Source organism: Alexandromys fortis, unplaced genomic scaffold (assembly GCF_014885135.2).
Source record: "Alexandromys fortis isolate MF-2015 unplaced genomic scaffold, M_Fortis_MF-2015_v1.1 scaffold_195, whole genome shotgun sequence".
NCBI lineage: Eukaryota > Metazoa > Chordata > Mammalia > Rodentia > Cricetidae > Alexandromys > Alexandromys fortis.
Genome location: NW_026068105.1, coordinates 1,489,775 through 1,514,187, shown reverse-complemented (window position 1 = coordinate 1,514,187; position 24,413 = coordinate 1,489,775). Strand labels below are relative to the sequence as shown.

Sequence of the window (24,413 nt, the reverse complement as noted above, 5' to 3'; positions counted from 1 at the left end):
TTCCAAGTACTAGAATTACAGGCATATGATACTGTACCCAGCTCTTCTTCCTTATCTTAATCCATCCCTCTAGCATCTAATTTATGAAATTTATAACTTAAATGCTTCAGACTACTCATTGATTGTCCTGGGACATGTGATCACAGATCTGGATCCACACAGAACCTGAGCTATGCAACTTTACCTTATAGGTATTTGGACAAGTTATGTAACTGAACTGAGCCTCGAGTTGTCTCATCTATAAAATATGAATAAGAAATGATCTAACCTCTGGCCAGGCAAAAGTAAATATCATAAAACAAAGCATTGCACATGGAATTGCTGTTGGCTATGGACTGGACTAATTTTTGATACTGAAATCAATCTTCTACCAGCTTCTGCTCTGATAAGCCATCTCAGACTCAAACCCTTGTATGCATGAGGAAGACAGGTATAAGCACAACTCTTTAAAATGCTCCACTATCCTTTGAAAACTGGTGTCTTTTGAGTTAGAGGATTTTTCTATTTAGATTTCAATATTCTCCCTATCAACCTTAAACTAGGCCATTTAACTATTCCATTCAACTAAGATTAGGCTTAATGTCTTTACAAAATGGTCTGACTGCTATAGCCCCTGTATAAGAACAGAACAATCTGAACAGAAAAAATGTGGGCATTTCACCATTAAAAGTCAGGCACCAGGACTAAATTATACATAGCAAACTAGAATAACTAGCACTCATTCACTGAGGCTAGATTCAAATCTAGATTAGGCTTCTTGTTCTTTTTCTCCTTCTATTTCTCCTTTTTTATTATTAACAAAACACTAGCTGACTCATTTTGAGACAAGCTGCAAATCTATATATCTTCTAAAACTACTGAATCTGAATTGAGCTTGACATTTCATCCAGCTAAAGTACCCCCAAAGAGCTACTATGTTTTACTGGCAAAGCCATTGATCTATCCTTTGGCTTTATTGCTTTCATCAGGATTTGGGTGGAAGGAAAAGGCTCATCCCAGAAGACAGATGAAAATGCTTCAGTGTGTTCACAAAGCAACTCTAAATTAATAATTTTTATGCGCCAAACTGCAGAATGGAGATGGTGCTCATTCCAAATGTACACATAATAATTATTCAGAGTCGATGTGGGTGTTTTTCAGAGATTGATTTTAGGGGGTTGTCATGACTAATGGAGGTCTCTTAAATGAATGGCCATCCAAACCACCTGCTTCTCGGCTCCCGGCTGCTTTCTTCACCTGAACTGCATGTACCCTGCCACTTCAGCCTCTGCTCTACCTGACACGTTCTTAGGCATCCTCCCTCGGCCAACACAAGTCTTTTTCCCTGATAAGCCTTCTCTAGTTCCCCTTCTGTAGCTTTCTCTGTGCCTTCACAGCTCTCCTCCCACTGAAAGTGTTCGTGCAATCTGTCTCTTTCACCAGATTGGGTTTTTGGAGGGCTGGGACCCTATTTTTTACATCTTACTATTTCCATTGCTTAGAACAGTAACTGAGGCATGTTCCCGAGCTCTGATGCAGGAGTGCATGAATGTAAAGCAAATACACGGGATTGATTGATAGCCATACTCAGTGAGAAATGTCTCAAGGATACATGGCTATACTATACCCACGTTCTTAGCTGTTTACCTATAAACATATATACATCATGGGTAGAGTATAACATTTTGCGTAATATACACATTGATGTAGCATAGCATTTAGAAAGGAGACCAAGAAAGGGTACTATTAGGTGATGAGAAGAGATGGAATGCAGGCAAAAGGACACAGGAATCATAAAAGAGAATATACAGCTAATTGGTTTTCTAGTTTCAACTGACTCATAGATTTTCCTTTTTATAATGCGTAACTGACATTGAAAGGGGAAAGGCCTAAGAGCAAAGCTCCATGACTTCAGCATGGCCATTCTAACTTTTCGTAAGATCATTGGGTTGCATTGAGCTTGGGCCTGGGTAAGTGTTTGAGTGGTTACCATAATCTACCTGTGGGGCATTTTTATTTGTGAGTTCATTACAATAAACAGATTCTTTTAATGTAGTGCTATGAAGAACCATCCTCGGCGGTGTATCAGTTAACTCTCCGTACAACTGCCCCCTCCGACCCACCCATCTCTACTTGTCCCAGGCCCAATCAGGGTGTTCATGTGCAATGGGACTTGAGAATTGTGAACAGACTTTGAAAATTTAGAGATAATTTACTACCACTCATTTCTGGAAAGTTGAAACTCATAGGAAAACCTTGTTCTTTTCTGAATTAATGAAAATGGAATTTTTGAGTATGTCTGTGGAAGGAAATCCCATAGATTGTTTAGTATCTTTATTTTATGGTTTCTGACTGCTTCAAGAAAAATCATGACAAACTCATGGCAAGACTTATCTGACCCAAAGACTCAAAGGGAAGAAAAAAAAACTAGCTTAAGATATCTTTGACTTGTGGAAATTCACTGGGAATCCTCTGAACTTCAAATTTAAGAATATTAACCTTCTTGTCTAGCTTATCTCAGGGCTATTTCCAAGGCTTTTCTTGAAAATTGCTTCTGCTCAGATCACCCCAGAGACACAGAGGCAACAGAAAATCATTAGACGATTAATCCCTCAAATTACTTGAACATTAAAAGGCTCTTTAATCCCCAGCACCTAATTGGATTCTCATAATAAATCAGTAAAGAAGACAGACTTAAAATCTATCTTACAGTGGCCAGAGAGTAGTGGACTGCATTGTATGAGGTCACCAGGAACAGAAAAAGGTCTAGAACCTAAGTTTACTGATTTTCCGTCTCGTGGTTCTTGGCATTCTTACCACAGTTTTCCCCCATATGACTGATCTTATGAACTGTCACACAAATTGTCCTAGCAATGGGTTCATCTATTCCTACGCTCCAATGCCAAGCACAAGGCTCAGCACAATAAAATACAACTGATTTGAGAAAACCCTCTCTTAAACATTAGCTCCAATGTAACATTTCCCTCTTACTTAGGAGGGTAAATACGATGGCAGACCTCACAGTAAGCATCAATTGGTGACTTTTAAAATCACATAGGTAGCAAGACAACTGTGGATGTGTATTTGTTGCTTCTTTAAACCAACTATCTAGTAGCTGACTTGGTCTACTGCTTCCTTTCCAATGATTCATATACTCAAGCGGACGGGAGCAATGACTAGGCCAGCTCCATTCGGGCTGCTGGTAAGGGCTTCAAGCCCGTTCCCCTCCCTTTAATACCTTCTACTTTAGAGTCTGTAAATAGGTACTCAAGCCCTGCTGTGTTCTCTGGAGTTTGAAGGATCCCTAGAAAGCAAACAAACTGTGTATTCCTTATGGGCAGAAGCCATGTCTCCATCACCACGAAGCCTTTATTTCCTTTTACAAAGTAGGGACACCATAAATCCTGAATAAATAAGCTCTTCCAAGTCTAGTTTGAAAGTAAATGTGACTTGTCCAGTATCATATAATAAATACGTGTTTATCATAACTTAATTCTCAATAATGCCTTAACAAGTAACATTTTCAAAATATCATTAGCATTTTTAAAAAGTGAGCCCCCCCCCTCCACGGATAAAAAATCAAATTAAATAGTTACATACCAAGCTCAAGGCTAGCTAGAGCTAGCTATGGTTTCATGAGACTCTGCCTCAAAACAAAACAAAATATAATAAAAAATAAATATAAACGAAGTGGATGTTTCTGCCTTTGAAAGAATCACTTCTTGGTAAGAACAGTGGTTGGCTTGAAAAAGGGAATAAGTAGGTTGACAATTGTTTCTTGTAATTAAGTGTGGCTTTAATTACAAGTTCCTCCTGGAAGAGCTCATTGGTGATCATTTGGTGGGACAAAGTTTGTCTCACTGTATCCTTTCAAGCTAGGGATCCTATTGTTTCTGTACATTTTATGATAATTTTTAGGTATCACTATACAGATTAAGTTGGAAAACTCTCTACTGATAAGATAAATCTTAAATTAATAAAATGGTCTCTGGCAGTCAAGGGAGCAGGGAGAATATTTAGCCTCAGGGACATAACTGACACCATAACCCAGTGCTTTGACGAATTCACTGTCTTTAGTTGCTTCAAGAAAACAAAACACATGAAAAGAATGCCCATACCTAAAACACTGACAGCAAGAATGCCTTGGTTTTTGCCGACAAAATCTGGAGGGTTGTTGACATCACAGATGTAAACTCCACTGTCTGCTGGTTGCATCTGCAATATGGTGATCGATGCGTTCTCTGGATTAGTTGACCCTATAATTCGATCCTTGAATTGCCCAATAGCCGAAGCTTGTCCGCCTTCATAGTAGTAAATCTAGTGTAGAAAAATAGTAAAACTAAGAACCTGAGAGTATCCAGTGATATGGGAGAGTCTTCTGTTTTGTGTTGATTTCATTGGTTAAATAAAAAAACTGCCTTGGCCCTTTAATAGGACAGAAAATTAGGTAGGCGGAATAAACAGAACGGGATGCTGGGAAGAAGGCAATGAGGTCAGTCGCCATAGCTCTCCTCTCCGAGATGGAAGCAGGCTAGAATCCTTCCCAGTAAGGCACGACCTTGTGATGCTACACACATGAATAGAAATGGGTTAAGCAAGATGTGAGAGTTAGCCAGTAAGAGGCTAGAGTTTATGGGCCAGACAGTATTTAAAAGGATACAATTTGTGTGTTATTATTTCCGGGGCTAAGCTAGACTTGTGGGATCCGGGCAGGAACATAGCCTGCCACTCCTTACTATAATCCAGAATGAGGAGAAATTTCCAGAAAGTCTCTTCTATCTGTGGTCCCTGTAGCCAAGATTTCTCAGTTTGGTGGGGCATTTAACTTTTTGACTGCATATGTCATTACCTCATTTGCCTCTAGCTCTGTGATGTCACTAGATCAGAGACTAGGAAGCTTATTTTACAGAAAAAGAGACAATTGGAGTTCAGAGGATTTAACTTCTAACCTTTGGCTAGGAAAACAAGCATTCACCTGCTTAGTCTACCTGGAAGAAACTCACCGGTACATAAGATAGATCTCAAGAGGTATTTCTACTTTATGAACTTCTGATTTGAGTTTATCTTGCCCACTGAGACTGTTCTCCCTAAAAGCTCAAATGTTCATGTTTCTTTCACGCATACATATCTCTCAGATTGTGCACTTGGATACATTCTGTTTGTTAGAAGTAAAATACTTCAGGGCAGACTATTCTGTGAGAAATCAAGTGTTCTCATTCTCTCATAGTAGCCATGGTAGGATAAAACCAGGTAAACCAGCAAAAGGCCTACAGTGTGCTTGGTCCATGTTACCTGCCATCTTTCTCTCCATGTCAAATAGCAGAGCTAAGAACTTCGGGTGACACATCTGAAGGCCCAGGATTCACTTGTTGCTGCTGTTGTTATCTTTACAATGTACTGAACCTGAGCCAAGCAGGGACATAAACCTGCAGTCTCAGTCTCTTGGGGACCACCTAAGCTAAATAGCAAGACTGTCTTTACAAACACTCTCATGAATGCTCAAGCAAGACCAAATCCTCCATGGAGGGGAAAGATGGGCATGAAGTCCACTCCTACCTAAGGAGCAACTGGCAACCGATAGCTGCTGAGAGAGAAAGAGCCAGTTTTAAGAGTGTTGTCCCTGATAAGTCAACCACCCTCCAATGGAAGGCCACCCATGCAAGAATATATAGGCAGTGCAGATTGGATTTGATGGGTAGCAAAAGAGAGGACACAAAATCGGGTGGGTAGGGAAGCGGGTGGATCTGGGAAAAGTGTACAGGGGGCAAATATGCTCAAAACACATTGTATAAAGAAAAGCTACAAGGAGTTAGTGACTGCAGAAAGAGGGAGAATCAGTATTTCCCAGGGATGAGCCTCCTAATTGGTTATTCAGTACCAAGTGGCCAGCTCTAAAAATATATACATATGGACAACGCTATATGGACCCAACAGGTTGTATTTATATATTTACTCTTATATATGTAATAATAATAATTAAAGAAAAGCACATGAATTTGAGAGGGACCACAGGGGAAGGGAAGATAAGGGAGAGGAAGACAGGAAAGAGAGCAAAGAAATAATTTAATACAGTACACATATACAAAATTTAAAAATAATAAAGATACTAGTATTTAGCAACATTATTAAAAATAAATTTTACAATAAAATAATTGATTAAAGAAAGATCTGAATTCTACTTACATTTACATTAAATTGCATGGCTCTTAGGTATTAATGGCAACCATGGGATAAGAGTGATGTTGAGAGAAGTCTGAACTAAGTGTCACAAGATCTAGGCTTTCCCCACGGCTCTGCCTCTGATGTGATGTAGTCACATGAGGTATTCCCTAATTATGTCTCCATAGCAACTTGCTGAGTGATAAGAGGCAAAGATAGCTAATCTCTCTAACCTTTTAGTTTTCATATATGCACAAGGAGCTAGAACCAAGTAGGACAGTGATTTTCAGTGAAGTCCACATGAAAACCTACTAATTTTAATATACACAAGAGAAGCACATGGATCATAGCAAATATGTAATTTCATACACATTGTTGCTTAGGTGACACTAAGGTCTTTGGGTTTAAAAAGTCTCAGTCAATATAGAAAGGATTAACTGAAAAACAGTTCTGGGGATACACGAGTATGACAGAAATTATGAGGCTGGGGCATGAGTGGCTGCACCTTGGGAATCACTAGATGAGGTAATACAATCAGTTCCCTTCCCAATACACACATTCTATGTACACAGTTTGCGAAATTAATATAAATGTGTGTCATTCCACAATTGGTGCTTATGTCCCGTAAATTGGGATTGCTGTAGTCTAATGAGACAAGTTATTTTCATAAAATCTTCTAGATGGCTCTTCCAGTTAATTTACTTCATTAGCCTGACTTTAAACAAGAAACTGAAGCCAGGAGAGGATTTCAAAAATGTTAAAAGTAAGTTGAGGGATGGGTGTGACGTTGAATGGCAGAGCGCTTGCCTAGCATGGATGTCTTATTTTCCACCCTCGGTGGGGAACAAAAGGGTGAAACACAAAAGCAAAATAAGTTTAAGCAGAAGTAGAACTAGTTTCCCTAATTCCTTGCCCAGGGCTCTTTACCCAATCTATTAAAAAAGAGAAAACAGTCAGAAAAACCAAAAGATGTTATCTAGTGCACTTCAAACCTCTTCCCCTTTACGCAGAAAGGCAATGTTAAAGCAAGACCAACAAGCAGAATTTTGAGGGGAAATTTAAAAAAATGAGCATAATTAAAGTGAAAGGAACTTATTCTCTCCTTTGTCTCCTCTAACATTCTTTCCTGCCCCAAATACAGTATCCTATACTTCGCTTATTCATGCCTCCGGAACTGAAACCCTGACGACATGCGTTTGACCGAGAACCCAGAAAGCTACGATTAACTCAAGGTATTCAAATGAGACAGGGATAGATTTAACTTATCAAAGGACTGTGCTACGCCAGCAGGAAACACTAAAATATATTTACTTCTTAATGAACAGCGTGAGGTCCTGTGGTCACTTACCTGGAACACATCAAGACAGTCCTTTCTAACCTAAGCCTCTGCTCAGTCCCTCTGCTCCCAAGAGGAGGCAGGCCAGCCCTGCTTTGTGACATCTGATGATGTCACAGTGAGATACAGCATCAGTCCTGCCACAGGAAGTCCTAGAGGAGCTAGGTGAAGGGACCTTGATTATGTAGAAATGAAGGTTACAGAATACTTTTAAGGCAAGGACTAGGACATGGAGGGGTGCAACAACAGAGACCAGGCAGGGTGGCACAGGCCTAGATCTCAGATGTGTGCCTTACCTATGAAAGCCCCCCATCCCCCTTCTATCCTGCTTCTTACACTGTAGTCTAATCAATATTTCCCTCACAGATGATAGATACTACAGGGATACGACAGGAGACCTAAAAAGTAAAGGCCTTGAGTTTAGGCTGCTGTCTGGGAAAGGAAGTTCCAAGCATTAGATAGCCAGATATACAGAAGGGGCATTCTGCTTGAGCAAGTCTGCCCTGCTAACTCTGTCCTTGGGAAGAAAACAAGAAAGGAATGTTTTCTCCAAACTGCTTATCTAATCACTCTGGAAGGGCTACAAGTTGGTTTCATTTTCCACAAAGAGTAATACTTAAAAGATCAAAGCTAAGTAAGAAAAAAAAAGTTAAAGCTGAACAACAGCCAAGGCACGGCCCATACCACTAGGTGGCTGACATCCTTTGCGAAGAAAAAGTATTATCAGTTTGGAGATCAGAGCTACTGAGGCCAAGGAAAAGCCTCCTGTGTTCAACAGGCCGCATCCTTGCAAGGATGAGAGGAGCCCGGCTTTAAGAAAATCCATCCCCATGTTTCCTAAAGTAGTACTTGTTCAAAATTCTATCCATTGCTGCCTGTGCCCATGTTCATGACAGAGTCCCGCTTTATGTCAATGTCTCTTCTTCCTGCCCTCTTTGCCACGCTGGTGGCTGGTGGGTAGAGTCACAGAAGCCTGGTAGAGTCTAGATCCTCTTTGAGATCACTCAGTTCATGTCACTAAGGTTCAGGAGCCTTCAGGAGCCTGGTGGATATTGGGCATATGAGACAAAGGTAGCACAGGGTCTAGAAGTAGGAGTAGGCCAGAGGGGACCATGGTATATGGAGGAGCTGGCATACCCTATAGAAACAAAATGCTGGCCTAGCCAATCACAATATATCTGCTGGCCAAACCAGGCCCCGAGCCTCCAGTTTGCAAATTCGAATTCATTCTCATCTATTGCGAGGACACTGAGGCCCTGATAGAGGAAATGATTCTTCCCAAGGTCAGAGAGCCAATTCCTAGTCAAACCTGGAACCCAAGTCTCTCGGCTCCTACTGTGAGCATTAAGTAGCACTCTCAGTCCTGCCAGAGACAAGGCTGATGATTTACCTTCCCCTTGGGGCTGTTCCACTGCCTGCGGCCATCTCCCTCTCCTCCCTCCTGCCCGTTGGTGCCGTTTCCTGGTCTGGTGCTTCGAATACTGAACAGTTTGGCCACACCATACACTCCACATTCTCCAGCTGTGCCGCAGGCTGCTCTGTATCTTTACACGGCCGCCTTCCTCGGCCCATCATGCCAAGTTCCTAGTCACACAAGGCTGCACAGCTGGCAACCAGTTGTTTCCTCCAGTTCGCACTCCCACTCCCAAACAAGAAGCTTGGGGTATGAGCAGGAAGGCTTGAAAGGACCCCCATCTGCTTTCCATTGGAGTCAGAGTGGGCTTTACTAACTGCCATTAGCTTCCAGAGCTGCTTTCCAGGTTCCTTTGGGAGATATGGAAGCCTGGGCGTCCATAGCTAAACCACACATTCTTTCCTTTTCCTCCCTTCCAGCTCCCTGCTTTCCGGCCTTGCTCCTAAAGCAGCTAGGCAAGGGTGGGAAAGCAGCAGAGGGTTCAGGCCCAGAATGCTGTCTGGCCTGCACTGCTAAGGCTAGGATTGTACAGACTAGAAACAGGATACTGCAGGAAAGGCTCTCTTGTCCCATTTCACCAGCTCGTTATTGCTTGAGCCATGCACCGTTTGAGGGACTGCTTTGCATAATTTTTGGTTGAACTAATGGGTGATCCCTGACTAGGGGCACTTCTTCAACAGAAATGAAGTAAACTCCAGAGCAGATAAACACCAGTGAGAAGAGATGGAAGCCTTGTAGTGGTCTTCCCTGACAGCCACAGTAGCATTTGGGACGATTTGCTGCATGGCTTTGCTGCATGTGTTGCAGAACATTTAGTAGCTCTAACTAAGCCAGCACCCACCAAATGTCACTAGGGGCTAGAGATTCTAAAACAATAAAATCAATACCCTCTCCATTATTAAATTTCCCTGAAGTGATGGAATACGCGCGTGCGCGTACACACACACACACACCAAGATTACAGAACCATTTGAAATGATGTAACCTACAGGAAAAAATGGTTTCAAAATGTAAGAAGCCAGAAAATATGAAGACAATAGATTTAGGGGAAGGACTTGTCTAAATTGTGTAGACATGCTGTGGATATGAGAGTGGTGAAGAATTTCTTCTATTGCGAGGACTGTAGGGGAGCACTGTCTAATGGACCCACGCTAAACAGGGTCAGTGTGCCTTTTATTCATGTCAGTGTTGTCTCTAGCTCTAGCATAACAAGCTAGCCTGGAAAGGGAAGAATCTATGGCCGAGGGGCACCAGATCTCCCCAAACTTCCTTGTTAGCCTGCTTGTGCCAGGTGAGTTTCCAGAAAAAGGTATCGCCCGAGGGATGCTGCCAAGCTCTCCGTATTTCTGAACACAGGACATTTCTGAAGGGAGGACCAAATGGATAGTTTCTGTCCTCAGGATCGGAGAACGTGTGGCAAGAGCAGTTTCCATGCGCCAAAGGGACCTCCCTAGCGAGGACATTCAATGAAACACAGAATCTGGCCCTGGGTACTGAGAAACTCTAGGCCCTGGAGTCAATTGCTATTTAATGCAATGACTTTGAGGAGGAGGAGACAGACGTGTGGCAAAAGCTGGCCACCAGCCTGATCAGAGCAGCTCTAGGGCCTGAACCTTTTTAAATTTTGTTTTTGTTTTTCGAGACAGGGTTTCTCTGTGTAACTTTGGAGCCTGTCCTGGCACTTGCTCTGTAGATCAGGCTGGCCTCAAACTCACAGAGATCCACCTGCCTCTACCTCCCAAGTGCTGGTATTAAAGGCGTGCACCACCATCACCCTGAATCTTTTGGAAGAGGATTAAGAAGTTCTCTTTAGAGGGATACCTAGCTCAGCCTGGATATAGTGGGGAGGGCCTTGGGCCTGCCTCAAGCCATGTGCTAGACTTTGTTAACTCCCCATGGGAAGGAAGCCTTACCCTCTCTGAGGAGTGGATGAGGGTGGGGGGAGGTGGAGGGAGTGAGAGGAGGGGAAGTAATGAGAACTGGGATTGGTATGTAAAATGAGAAAAGATTGTTTTAAAATAAATAAATTAGTTAATTAATTAAAAAATAATAGCGTTCCAGGCATGGGCATGAGAAGGTAAACTCAAAACTTCTCTAGGTTTTATTCTATTTTTTAAAAGTTATTTTTATGTATGTGTGTGTATCTATATGGGGTTATCTGCATGGGTGGGAAGGTGCCCAAGGAGGCTGGAAGAAATTGTTGGATCTCCTGGAGTTAGAGTTCCCGGCAATTGTGAACCATCTAACATGGCTGCTGGGAATCACATTCAGGTCTTCTGTAATATCAGCAAGCTCTCTTAACTGCGGAGCCATCTCTCAAGGCCACACTTTTCTAGTTTTTATGATATACACCTTAATTCCAGTACTTAGGAGGCTGAGGCAGGAGGATTCCAAGTTCAAGGCCAGCCTGTATTCTATAGCAAGGTCCTGTATCAAAAACCAAACCACAACGAAATAAACTTCCCCAGATGTATATAGGACTTGCACTGATCTGTATTGTTATCAAATGTAAACCCTCCCACCCCACTCCTAAGGCAGGTGCTAGTGTCCTAGACTGCAATTAGTGGAGGGTCTAGTAGTACATCAATGGGTTTTCTTACCTGAGAGGTCCAGCTACATCTTCCCCGTGCGTCTCTTGCATGCGCCATATTTAGACACTGACTGCCTGCCTTTTCCTCCATACCCTCAGTATTGGGGTGCGAGCCATGCTGTGTTTGAGCAGAAACGGGTGGATCTGAGAGCCGAATGCTACATGCTATATTGCTATATCAACTCAGGAGTTGCATTAAATCACTCAGTGGTCAGTCTAGCAATACCTTACTCTCATAGGTCACAGAATGTTATATAAACAGCAGTCTCTATGACAGATACGTGTGGGGGGATGGTGACTTCAGGGAGCATTTCATGTATCACTGACTGGCCTTTAACTTGCTAGGAAGCCATTAGCAACCTTGAATTTCTGATCCTCCTTCTTCCACCTCCTGAGTCCTAGAATTACAGGCATGTGTGACCATGCCTGCTTTATGTGGTGCTGGGGACTGAACACAGGGCTTCATGCATACTAGGAAATCATACTACCAACTGAGTTACCGCTACAGCCTAGTGGTTTCTTTTTAGCATCCCCAAATACCCCACCAGCATTCACTAGAAAAACTTACAACATGTTCTACACAAGTCTGAATTCATTAAAATGAGCAGGAAGGCACCAGGAGTCAAAGCCAAATTGTATTTTGAAAGATAGTATCTCAACTCAGGATGTCTATGAACTCTTAGCTGAACAAGTTCTGCTCAGGAATGGGAAGTAGCAGAAGAAAAGGGTTTGGGTTCTCCCTCTAGCCATTAGGGATCTGGTAGGGAGAGCAATTGGGGGTTCAAGGCCAGGAAATCCTTGAAGAGCTGTCATGGCTGAGTTACATAGTTATACTAAGTGTATCTTGTTGGGCTGGTTTTCCTGGTCCCTCTGATATAGCTGGGACATGAATGAGATAATTTTGCAAAATCAAATTTTAATGAATGGTGATAGTAATGATAATAGCTCATATTAACTGAATGTTTGCAGTATAGAAGGCTTCCTACTGTTTCACAAGAACAATGTCATTCAATTTTTTTCATTAAAGCTGTTAAGATAGGTAAGTAGCCCCATTTTTCAGATGGGAAAATCTGAATTTCTAAAATGTCAAGTGATTTGCCCAGGGTTATCCAGCCAGCAAACAGGTGGCAGAGTGAGGAGCAGAACTGATATCCATCCAGAAGTTTCTACTGGAACTCCAAACTGAGCCCAAAGAAAAGCCCATGTGCGCATGGTAGAAGAGGAGACGAGAGGGAAGAAGGGGGAGAAAAGGAGGGAAGCGAGGAACTCCAGTTATCTTGGAGTAGGGGCTCAAAGGGGGCTGTGATGGGAATGGGGCATGGGAAGGAGGCTGAAGGAAGATGGAACAACAGGAAGAAAAGAAAGCTTTGCTTTGGTAGGTGTTTTCACCCTCCTTGTCCTCAAGCAGCCCTGATCGTCCTTGTCATCCTCACACAGACTTTGCGCCGCTCTCAAGCATTTTCCCTTTCATCTAGCAGCTCGGGGGAAAGGACCTCATTTGATCTGGCAAGTAGAGAAAGCAATTCATCAAATACTTGTCAAAAGATTTTTCAAAAGTTCTAAGAGAAGTCCCGAGCTCAAGCCAAACGCACGATAATTGGCTACGGCTTCATGCCCTGCGGTCTCTCCCTAAGAAAAATTCAGAGCTAGTCACAATTCTCTCCCAGCTTTTAAGCGGCTAGAGCTCAATCAAGAAGTGGCTCTGTAAATTCCAGTATCAGGGGATGCAAAGTGAAGAATCTGCACTCTGGAGCTCAGATTCGCTTTGCCTGGCCTCCAGGAAGTCGAGGACTTCTTGCATTGAGTATCAAGCACAAGACATTTCAAAAGATGCTGGGGTCTCTCTAAATTCAGCTACCACTAGAAAAAAGAGAAGGACAATGTGTGGAAAGGACTACTAAGAAATCAAATTTTTAAAAGAACAAATCATGTGATTATTGAAAACAACCTGTGGGCAAAAAGCAATTCTTTTTTAGTTGACACAAGCATGCCAGGTCACTTTGGGGATGGAAACTGGCAGCATTAGTATTATTATTATTTTGGTTTGGTTTTTTGAGACAGGGTTTCTCTGTGGTTTTGGAGCCTGTCCTGGAACTAGCTCTTGTGACCAGGCTGGTCTCGAACTCACAGAAATCCGCCTGCCTCTGCCTCCCAAGTGCTGGGATTAAAGGCGTGCGCCACCACCGCCCGGCCAGCATTAGTATTATTATTTGCTGCTGATGGTGATGCTTGCATGGGATAAGAGTGAGAGGGCTTTATATTTTTCAAGTGTTTTCATATGCCTTGTCGCCATGAGTACTGTCATTCTACTGTATTTGAAAGAGAGGGAGGCATGGAGCGATACCAATATTGTCTAACCATAACCAATATTAAACAAAATTGTTTAATGCTGAATACAGGGTACCACTGAAGGACTCTCCCTGTGGGTGTGCTCTTTGATAAGGAAAAGTTCACAGTCTCAGGTAAAGAAATTGAGTACCAACAAAGAGTCAGTGAGCTAAGCAGAAGCTTAGCTGGCTAAGATGTAGTTCCTCCAAGCTTACTTTCCTCTCCCTCCACTTCTGCTTCTAGGCCATGTTCCCTTATCTTTCTAATGAACAAGGCTCCCTTTTCCTCCAAAGCCTAACCCAGGAGCCGCTGACTATCCCCGCCCCCACCGGTGCTTGTCTCTTCTCTATTTGGGGTCATGAATCATTTTGAGAACCTGGTAACTGGAGATCTTTTTCTTCAAGAGATGTATAAAGGTACAAATGGTATGTGCGTTTGCATACACATGTGCCCAGATGTACACACCTCTCTGTAATACAATTTTAGCTCTTGGGATAATTTTCAAAAATAATTACTATTCAAAGTCAAATGAAGAAAATCTAGCGATAGGCATTTTGCCTGTGGAATCATCATCCTTCCCCATAGGTGCTCATCCACCCTATTCTGGCAACTTCTCCCAAACCCCTTACTCACCCCTTCCATTCTTTATCTTCTAACCTCATGCTGCCCTCGATTACACAGGGTTCAATGCTACCATGATCCTTCTCCACTGATCTGTGGAATCTCTAATTGTCAGGACTCAATCTGGAACAATGAGTGAATTCCCTTCACAGGCAGATCCCAGTCATTAAATTAAGCAGAGTCATAGGGGTTGGCATGTGAACTAGATTCTTCTGGAAATAATGGGGAGACTTTTGGAAGATATCTTTTAAAAAGATACTGCTTACTTCACAGACGAGGAAGCCTGTGGCTATTCTGGAATACATGATATATATGGTGTTGACTATTCAAAATTGAGATAACAGACAAACATAAACAAGGGAACACAAAGACCACGTCATTCAGATAGACTGTCTTCCCTAAACAGCTATCTAAAAACTCTGTGTCTCAAGTTCTGTCATTGTTCTCACTAGTTCCTTCATATTTCACTGTTCCTTCATATGCTCATCCCAACACTTTTCAAAAAGAACTACTTAGTGGGAATAATTTAGAGAATCCTTACAGAAATTGGCTCCATGTCCTTATTGTGGAAGAAAGACCATTGGATTGTGAGCTTGTCCAGCGATGTCACAGTGGTGGTATAGAGGCAGAGCAGAGTGACATTAGATCCAACAGTCACATTCAAGAAACTGTCTGGGATGGTCACTTGCACCATACTAACGTGACCTGAAAAGACAAGCATCAGATAATTAGTAGTACATATGTTCTAATGGCATTTTCATCACACAATACAAAACATCTTGTCTAGTGACCCTAAGACAGGGAAGAGAGCAGAATGAAACATACAGGAGACCTGAGGCAGACAATAAACACAGGGAAGACTTTCTAACAAGTTATGACATGAAGATGATCAAAACCTAGGTGACAGTGAGGTAGTGACACTGGACTAGCAATTCATATATGGGTCAGGTTATACACAGCTCCTTACAGTCTTGCCCAAGGACACTAAAGGGCTTGAGGATGGAGAACAACCAACTCAGATTTCCCATGATACAGTGGTCCTTGAATACAGATTTCCCATGATACAGTCATCCTTGAATACAGAGCATTTATTTTAAAAAACTTAGGTAAGTCAGAAGCTAAGGCTTTGCTAGGGCTTTCAAATCCCAAACTACAAAAATTCCAGATGAGTTCTATACCCAAGACCACTGTATGTGGTGGGGGTGAGGGGCTTACTGGGAGATCTGTTATATCCAAAGGTTGTACTAAGATGTCAGTTTTCTTTTACACTTTCATCCTTTTATGAGTGGAGTGAACCAAAATCTAAATAACAGGTAATAATGTCACTGATCTGGTGACTAAAGGAATATGTGTTGTATATTTTCCTAATTTTTTTGTTTTAATTTTTAACAGAGTAAATGTAGACAGAAATATTGCACATAAATAAACCACTTTGAGGAACATCAGTAACTTTTTATGGAGTTGAAGATGAAAAACAGAGACTTGGGCATGCTAAGTAGGCATACTAAGTAGCTACAACCTCATTCTCTTCATTACTGGTTTGTGTTTAGTTGCATTATATTGAAATGCCATGCTGTGCACAATTTCCATTATTTTAAATTCAGGCTTTCAGGGCCCAGTATGTGGTTTCTCTTAGTCCATGTTCTGTAGGTGCTTGGGGGAAAACGTCCATTATGCTATTGTTTGGTTGTGCGCTCTATACAAGAAGATATAATTTAAAGTACTGTAATACACATAACATGCACAAGACTCTGAGTTCAATTCCCAGCACTGCAAAATGAAAGATTAAATAAACCACTATGAATATGTGAATGGATGCCAATTTGTTGTAGTAAGGCCACTTGTTCATTTCCTGGCTGCCCAGACTCCCGAAATAACCACACAGAAACTGTATTAATTAAATCACTGCTTGGCCCATTAGATCTAACTCCTTATTGGCTGACTCTTACATATTAATTTAATCCATTTTTATTAATCCATGTATCACCACGTGGCAGTGGCTTACCAGCAAAGTTTTGGCATATCTGTTTCTGGCAGTGGCTCCATGGCTTTTCTCCTACTCCATCTCTTTTCTCCCAGCATTCAGCTTAGTTTTCCCCGCCTATATAAGTTCTACCTTACTATAGGCCAAGCCAGTTTCTTTATTCATTAATCAATAAAAGCAACACATAGACAGAAGGACCTCCTACACCACATAGCAATCTACTGGTGTCAATATTTTACTAGTTGGAGTGATATGTGTAAATTTCACTTACATTTAGGGCCACTTACCTTCTCAATATTTACATGTCATTGTCTCAAGTCCAAGATAATGGTATAAGAGAGTGCTGTAGTTTTTGTTTCCATTATCACATATGACACACAGCATTTATGAGTTAAAGCAGACACACACATACACATATTCATATTTCTGCCCTTTCTTTTGTTCCTTTTGTCTCCATAATGCTTTAAGATCTTTCTTTTTATCATCTTCTGTATTTCAGAAGTAATTCCTTGAGCCATTCTTCAAGGGTATGCCTGCTAGATGAAGATATTTTCCCCCTTTGGCTGAGAATCTCATTATTATTTTCCCTTAATTCTTGAACAATAGTTTCACCAGATACAGATTCTATTTCCTGTCATCTCTGCTGTACCTCTGAGTCTATCAGCATGTTTCTTATTTTTATTATTGTATTTTTTTAGTTCTATAATTTCCATTTGAGTTTCTTGGGAAGACAAATAATCTAATTTTACTTAAAAATAATTCAAAGTGGAGGAAAGGAAATTGAGGATGAAGTTATACATTAAAAAAGTCTTCAGGACTGAAAATATGGATCAGGGTACTTGGCTAGCATGTGTAAAGCCCTGATTTTGATCACCAGCAATGCAGAAAAAAGTCTTCAGAGAAATAGATGACTACAATGCCTGACTCTTATTTGACTTCTTGTTTCTCCATTTAAAATTAACTGAAAAATACTTGTACATATGGGATGCATGTGTTACAGTATCATTGATGTTCTGATATATTACAGACACCTCCCATCTAACTGGAACCTGTTGAACATCAATTTTGTGCTAAATACTGGGGAGACAATGTTGAATGAGAGTCCCAATCTCTGACTGCCATGTCAAAGCAACAGAAAGCCATTTCTAGCCCATCAGTGTGGTAGTGAATGAAATTCAATGATATAAGCAATAAAATCTGATTCAAACATTTCCTATTTTTCATAAAAGACACATATGCCTGTAATAATTTGAGATTGTATAAGCTCAGAAATTACATATTGGAATTCAGACAGTATTTTCAAACTTTACATGAGACATTTTTAAGAACACTATACATTGTCTCATGGTAACAATTGGTAAAGCAAAATCACCAGACCATTTTATTGCTCATATTGCTCATATTCAGCAACATAAACAATTCTTAAATTCTGAGGAACAGATAGTTTTCAGGCATTGGCCAACCTTCATAAAGTGACAATAAACAACAGAGCTTAGAGCTCTGTTTTTAATTTTTCATTTTTCAAATAAACTTCTTTAGAAAAACCTCAGCCCATGCCAGGCCTCGTGTCTTTCTTTCTGCCTGCTGCCTGAGAATCAAGACATAAAGCTGTCAGCTACTGCTCCAGTGCTGTGATTGACTGTTTCTTGCCGTAATGATAATAGACTAAATGTCTCAGCACTGACTACCTGGAGCTCATTCAGTTTGGCTTGTATCTCTTTGACATGCATCAATCTAAACTTTATCACGGAACATCATTTACACACTGGTTGTGAGAGTTAACAGTTTGAATATATCATATGTTTGGTTGTTTAAGGACATCATACTCCAGAAGTCCCTGTAATAAAGTGAACCACAGGCAGGTGTATGATTTCTCTGCTCTACAGAAATCAATGAAACAATCAGGATATCTGAATTCAATACAGAAAATGATTTAGTAGAAGAGGATTTGACAAATTGCCAAAACACTGGGTTTGTAAGAAAGTAAATGAGAAAAGAAAACATAATAATGAAGATACCTTGGTTTTCCCTAGAAGTGAAGCCAGATGGTGGTGGTGCACACCCCTAATCTTAGTAGGTAGTGGCAGTCACATCTCAGAGTTTGAGGCCAGCCTGGTCTATACAGGGAGTTCCAGGACAGGCAGGACTACACAGAGAAACCTTTTCTCAAAAAACAACAAAAACAAACAAACAAACAAAAAAGTGAAAAAATAAATTATATTTATTTTTTAAAATTTGGTCCTGCCTCAAGTTAGTATACCAGACCTTGTTGATTCCCCAAGGAAGACCTTACCCCTTCTGAGGAGTGAATGCAGGATGGGAAAGGGGAAGTAGGGGTGGGAGAAGGGGAGGGAGGGGAACTGAGGTTGGTATGTAAAATGGAAAAGCAATTTAATAAAAAAAAATATGAAAAAAGGATAAAAAACAGAGTATTTTGGCTATCAAGGTACTAACAACAGCATCAGGCAGAAAACGCGCCTTTAATTGCTTCACATTGGAAGATTATGCTCTGGTGGGAAATTAAAGGAGTTATGATTGGGAAAGAAGTCATGGGAAGAATCTGCTCAGACCAATGAGCACTAAAAAAGTGTATATATCACCACAGAAGCAAGGGTTTCAAATTCCAAGTGTAAATCAAGAACTAGTAAATAGTCTTGTTTGTACAACCTGACTCTTAAAGGGTGAGAAGAAACATGTACAGAAAAGGTATAAGGTCCCAGGAGACCAGAGAGAGACAAGTCAATCCCTCAATGATCTCAGCACAAGCATTGCTTTTCAGCGACAGTAATATAAATGGAGAAGATGATTCAGGAATATTCCAAAGAAATCTGATGACAGAAAAATAAAACACTGAGAAACAAGAGTCTAAAAACCAAGTACATATACTGACACTTCTGATGAGCCTTCAAAAATGGATTTTTCTTATATTTTAATATAAGACAATATGAACCATCAGAAATGATGGATCAGTGGTTTAGAGCATTTTTTACTCTTCAAGAAGACACCGGTATCCTTGTCAGCACCTACATGCTGACTCACAACTATCCCTATCACATTCCAGATTGGACGCCCTCTTCGAAACTCCGTAGGCACCAGGAACATACATGGTACACATACATTCATGTAGGTAAAACATTTATGCACATAAAATAGTTGTAAAAACTTTAAAAAATATTTCCTTCATGACACAACTGTTCAATTCATCTGTTTAAGGAAATCCAATATTTCAGTGCTTTGTGACACAAACATCAATATTTTTCTATTTTGAAACACATCATACTAATCTATAGAATATGACACATCATTTAGAAGAACTATGCACATGTCACACATTCTTTAACATCAATAGTATATTTAAAAGCATATAGTTAATTATGACAAGAATGTTCAGTATAATGGCAATAGGTAAATAGAGCAGAGATTCAAACAACTGCAATCATAATAACGGAGTCCCTGAAATACAACTGCCCAATCATTTTGATATTCCAGGATAAGAGACAAATATATATCAAAATGATATAGTGTTTCTTATCCCAGAATATAAAAATGATTTCCATTATCATCAATTCTGCTCTACACAGGAAAAATATCATTGTGGGTTCAAGGGTTTTCTAGTTTTAGTTATAATCTAAGTATTATTTATTAACTCGCGTACTTTAATTTCTCAATTTTCGGCATTTGGCCATTCTTTCAGTTGGCTCTTATGTCCCTTTGAAGAGCCCCACAAATGTGCTTTACTAGCTCGGATCAGTCTTTTGTGTTTTCTGTCTTGTACATAGAATAAACCACTTCTGTAAACAGCCTTGTATCTTTGGATTGGACAGTGTGATCGAAAATAAAGATCTGGATAGTAAAGAAAAGAAAGAAAGCATTCTGTTACTGCATATTATTTAATCCTCTAAGATCATGCTCTAGCTCACCACCGTCCAATAGAACTTTCTGTGAAGCTGAGGATGGAGGTGGACGTGGAAATATTCTGGCTCCACCCCATTCAGTTCAGTAGTCACTACTCACGTGGAATGTGGCTAGGAAAACCGATGAGGTCATGGTGTAATTTTACTTAACTTGAATTAATTTAAATTTAGAGAGTCACATGTGGATAATGAACAGGGCAAACATAGTACTAACCAGGAGGTAGCTCTGTGAATATCAGAAGAAAAAGAATTCTTTCTTTGAGTTAAATTTACTTTATATTTAAAAACAATATTTAAAATTGAGAAAATAAAAATACCCACATTAACCGAATGCACATAAGTAACAGGTTGAAGACTAATACTCGATTTAAACAAAACAAAACCCTGACTTACAATCTTCCTCCATGACTTGATTGAATTAATAAACAAAGCAAAACTGTGAATGTGTTTGAAATGTACATGACTGCTTCTAAAAATAAGTGTTTATCATCTAAGGAAAATAATTCAAGATGTGTATGCTTAAATTAATCAGCATTCTAAAGAGTTTAAATGTGCTCTATTTTGGTGATGATTATGCACCCATTTAATGCCTAAAATGTGGGTAAGGCCCTTGCTTATTTGGAGGGTTAGTAGACTACTACTGTGCCACAGCAAAAATACTGCCCAATTGGCTGTACTGACTGGATGCATTTCAAGTGATTTCATTTCTGCCCCCTTCCATGTAAAGTTGCTTCATTTTTTTTAGTTGCAGAATAATATAACCAAAGGATCATACAATTTTTGCGTTTGATTTCAAAACCAACATTCAAATCTATTACTTCTTTTGAATGCATACCTCCCTTAGAAGAAAACAAGAATGACATATTCCACCAGGTGACAATTACGTATCACATGGAGCTAAAACGATCTGCATCAATTTTTGCAGGAGAAAGTTTTAACTAAAATTAGTTTTGCTGAAATGGAAATTAAAGTAAGACCTCAGACATCGCTGAAAGTATTTTGATTAAACTAACGTCTTCCTGATTAGCTGTGCAGAAATTTGATTTTAAATGTGACTATGAAAATCATTTCCAGATGTTTGGGTTTGGGGGTAGCGAATTTTTCTTATAACATGTTTACTATGCAACATGTTTGATACAAAAAAAATTGCCTTTCTATGAAACAAATGCAGGTTAAGCATGAAACTGTACTTTTAGAGAGACATTATCAGTTTCCCTACAGCCATGCCATCAGCTGATGGCTCAGGACAGTGAAGTGACTTGGATGTCTGTGAATAACACATACAGATTACCTAAATCTTCTTTTGTCTGACGTTCCCACGAATGCGACTACAGTGGATGATATTATATTATACTCCATTTCCTCGTCACCTGCTGTGTTATCCGAGTTTGCTTTGGGCCCGCTAAAACACTGCATATGTCAAACAATGACAACAAAACCACACCACTAATTAAGAAAAATACCCAGGTGTTTGTGGCTCACTCTGATTGGGCCAGCTACTGAAAGTTACAAACAAGATCCAACCATCATGCTAAGTCATTGTTTAATAAAAAATGAGGTACAAGGCATAGGCTCCATTTGAATGCAGTATCCATTCCTATAAAGAGAAATTGATAATTTACTCAAATCTGAGTGGTAAGATTATATTTTCATTTATAAATGTACACATTCTCAAATATAGTGAATATCCATTCTATTTATCATCAGTAAAATTATAGATTTATATGTATATATTTATAATACAAGCCGTTCATGTACTTATTATGATCCTATCTCTAATATAGAAGAGGGTAAGACTTGACATAAAGAATTAAAAGGTGTGCTCATTTAGGGTTGGTGCAGAAAACTTATGGTTTGACCAAAGTAGCTAACAATCGAAGGGAATGACAGAGATTTACCATATTTATTAAATAGAAACAAAATTCTAAAGTAAAGTAACTAAGTAACACATTGCAGGCTCTATGGCCAGGAAAGATCATGGAATAAATTCAAAATTGCTTTCCGGTGACTTTTGACTCCATAGAACATCTTTGTTTAAACATTTAAGAATGGATATTTAAAGATTTACTACTAACCAGAAGACAATATTAGAATTAGTATTTTTCCTAGTCATAAAAAATCAGGAAAATAAAATCAAAATCTTTAATTATATAACTCAGAAGTAACCATGATTATTATATTTCCTTCTTTTAATTTATTATAATTAATGTTTGCGTGTCTTGACACTTGACATATTTTATCCTGAGCAGGCTTTTGTATCACTAAATATGCTTATAAAATTGTAAGCTACTGACAGACTAACATTATGCATGACTTAAAAATAATGTTTGATAAACATTATTGTAGCTACCCCAAACTTAACTTACCATCAGAACAGATTGAAAAGACACATGGCATTCGCTTTAAAACCTCAGCCAAGGGACTCTCCAAATTAATTACCTCTTCTGGGCTTAACAAACAAAACAGTTTGAGTCTCTCAAAATGATTTTGTTCTGCTCAAATCCCGAAAACCAACCACACTGTAATTTCTGCAATGCATTCCTACAACTTGAAAACCAGACTTTGGAGGAAATCTTTGCTAACATAGAGCTCAATGAGTCTCTCTCGTGTCCGAGACAAATATGCTCGCTCACACAGTCTTGAGCCCCGGCTCCGCTTGCTGTGGCAAAGTGAGTGAATCATGGTGAACTCTGGGGAAACAGTGAGCTAACGCAGAAATCTTATCTAAAGATTTAAGCACAAACTTTGCTTTCTGAGTAAATTCCCTTGTTCGCCTTTCAAACTAAATAAAAAAAAAATTGGGAAAACCAACTGGAAAACGTATTTCAGAAGCCGTATAAGCCAATTTTACTGCAGACTGACCTCCCAATCATCAACACGGAGGAACATATTTGCTAAACAAAAGTTCCGAAAAGAGAAAGAACAGCACACTAAGCATAGTCTCTTGCAAATCTGGGAGAGGAAGATTTCTGTAAAAATTTGCAATTTTAGTCTAAAGAGCAATTCGACTTCTGGTTGCTAGTGATAATTAGAAGATCCATTCCTTACCTGCAAGGCAGTTTAATATCAGAAAGACCTTCCAAAACGCGAACACCATCATCCTGAGAATCGCTTGGAGCAGCAGGTGCCCGTCAGGAGTTTGCCTGAACTAGGCTAGTATGAAACTGGCTTCTTCAATCACACCGAGGTTTGCCCGGCTTATCAGCTGGGCATCACCAAGCAAATAGGCCTCTTCCAGCTTGCTTATTGGGCACAGACCTCTCTCCCAGCAGATCTGTGTTTATTTGAAACACTTTTCCCCGGGTGTGTTCCCTTGATATATTTGCTACTGTGTTAATAATAAACTCATGGATTTAAATTCTTCCAGCTCTTTGTACAGATTCTCTTAGCTTGCATTGTTTAAAATCAAGCTTATTAAAAACTTGTACTTGGAGGAGAGAAGATACAGTTGTAAGAGAACGTATGCAAATAAAATTTGACAAGGTTAATTAATTTCAAGTAGATCCATGAAGATATAGTTGGAGAGAAGTTAAGCAAATAAAATTTGACAAGGCTAATTAACTTCACATAGTTCCACGAAAGTCTTAGAGCATTAACCCACTAAGCACCTTTCATAAACTAGGTTAGTCAATCGGTGATATAGGCTTCCCTGGGGATTTGAGGTTCAGAGAAAGGGCCCAGAGACTGTGAAGTAAAAACGTATTCATTCCTATGGGAACAAATTCTAGGCACATTGCCTTTTTTTAAGGATCACCATCTATCAAAAATGGAAGTAAAATTCCATTCTTATGTCTTTCAAGTTAGAAACAATGCAATACTCACTAACTTAATGTGCAAAATCAGGGGAGTTAATAGATGCTCCAAGTCTGCCATTAGTTGAGTCTGCGTTTTTGCAGAATTAAGTTACTTTTTAGATGCTACGGGGTTTGTTTGGAAATTAGGGGTTCACTAGGTGGGCACGGGAGAAGGTGAGCATGTTTTAAGATAGAGTTCCTCTCATGCTTAAGATACTCTGAGAAACCTAAGGGCATCCCCTAGTCTTGCTTCCAGCTCTATAGCGACTCTCAGCAGCTGCCTTGTGAAGGCTC

General features: G+C 39.9%; 1 protein-coding gene across 13 annotated transcripts in view; it reads right to left on the bottom strand.

Moving 5' to 3' along the window:
- Positions 1 to 24,413, bottom strand: part of Vsig1 (V-set and immunoglobulin domain containing 1) — a 165,054-nt gene that overhangs the window by 10,742 nt on the left and 129,899 nt on the right. For 10 of the 13 annotated variants that reach the window (XM_050124025.1, XM_050124027.1, XM_050124026.1 and 7 more), the window contains 3 exons: positions 14,969 to 15,132; positions 11,489 to 11,596; positions 4,098 to 4,296 (listed from right to left, as the gene is read on the bottom strand). In XM_050124025.1, coding sequence (XP_049979982.1) covers positions 4,098 to 4,296; positions 11,489 to 11,596; positions 14,969 to 15,132 — 471 coding nt within the window. Of the gene's footprint in view, positions 1 to 4,097; positions 4,297 to 11,488; positions 11,597 to 14,968; positions 15,133 to 23,373; positions 23,485 to 24,413 lie in introns of those variants that run through there. The other 3 variants (XM_050124029.1, XM_050124038.1, XM_050124033.1) reach the window with 3 other exon arrangements.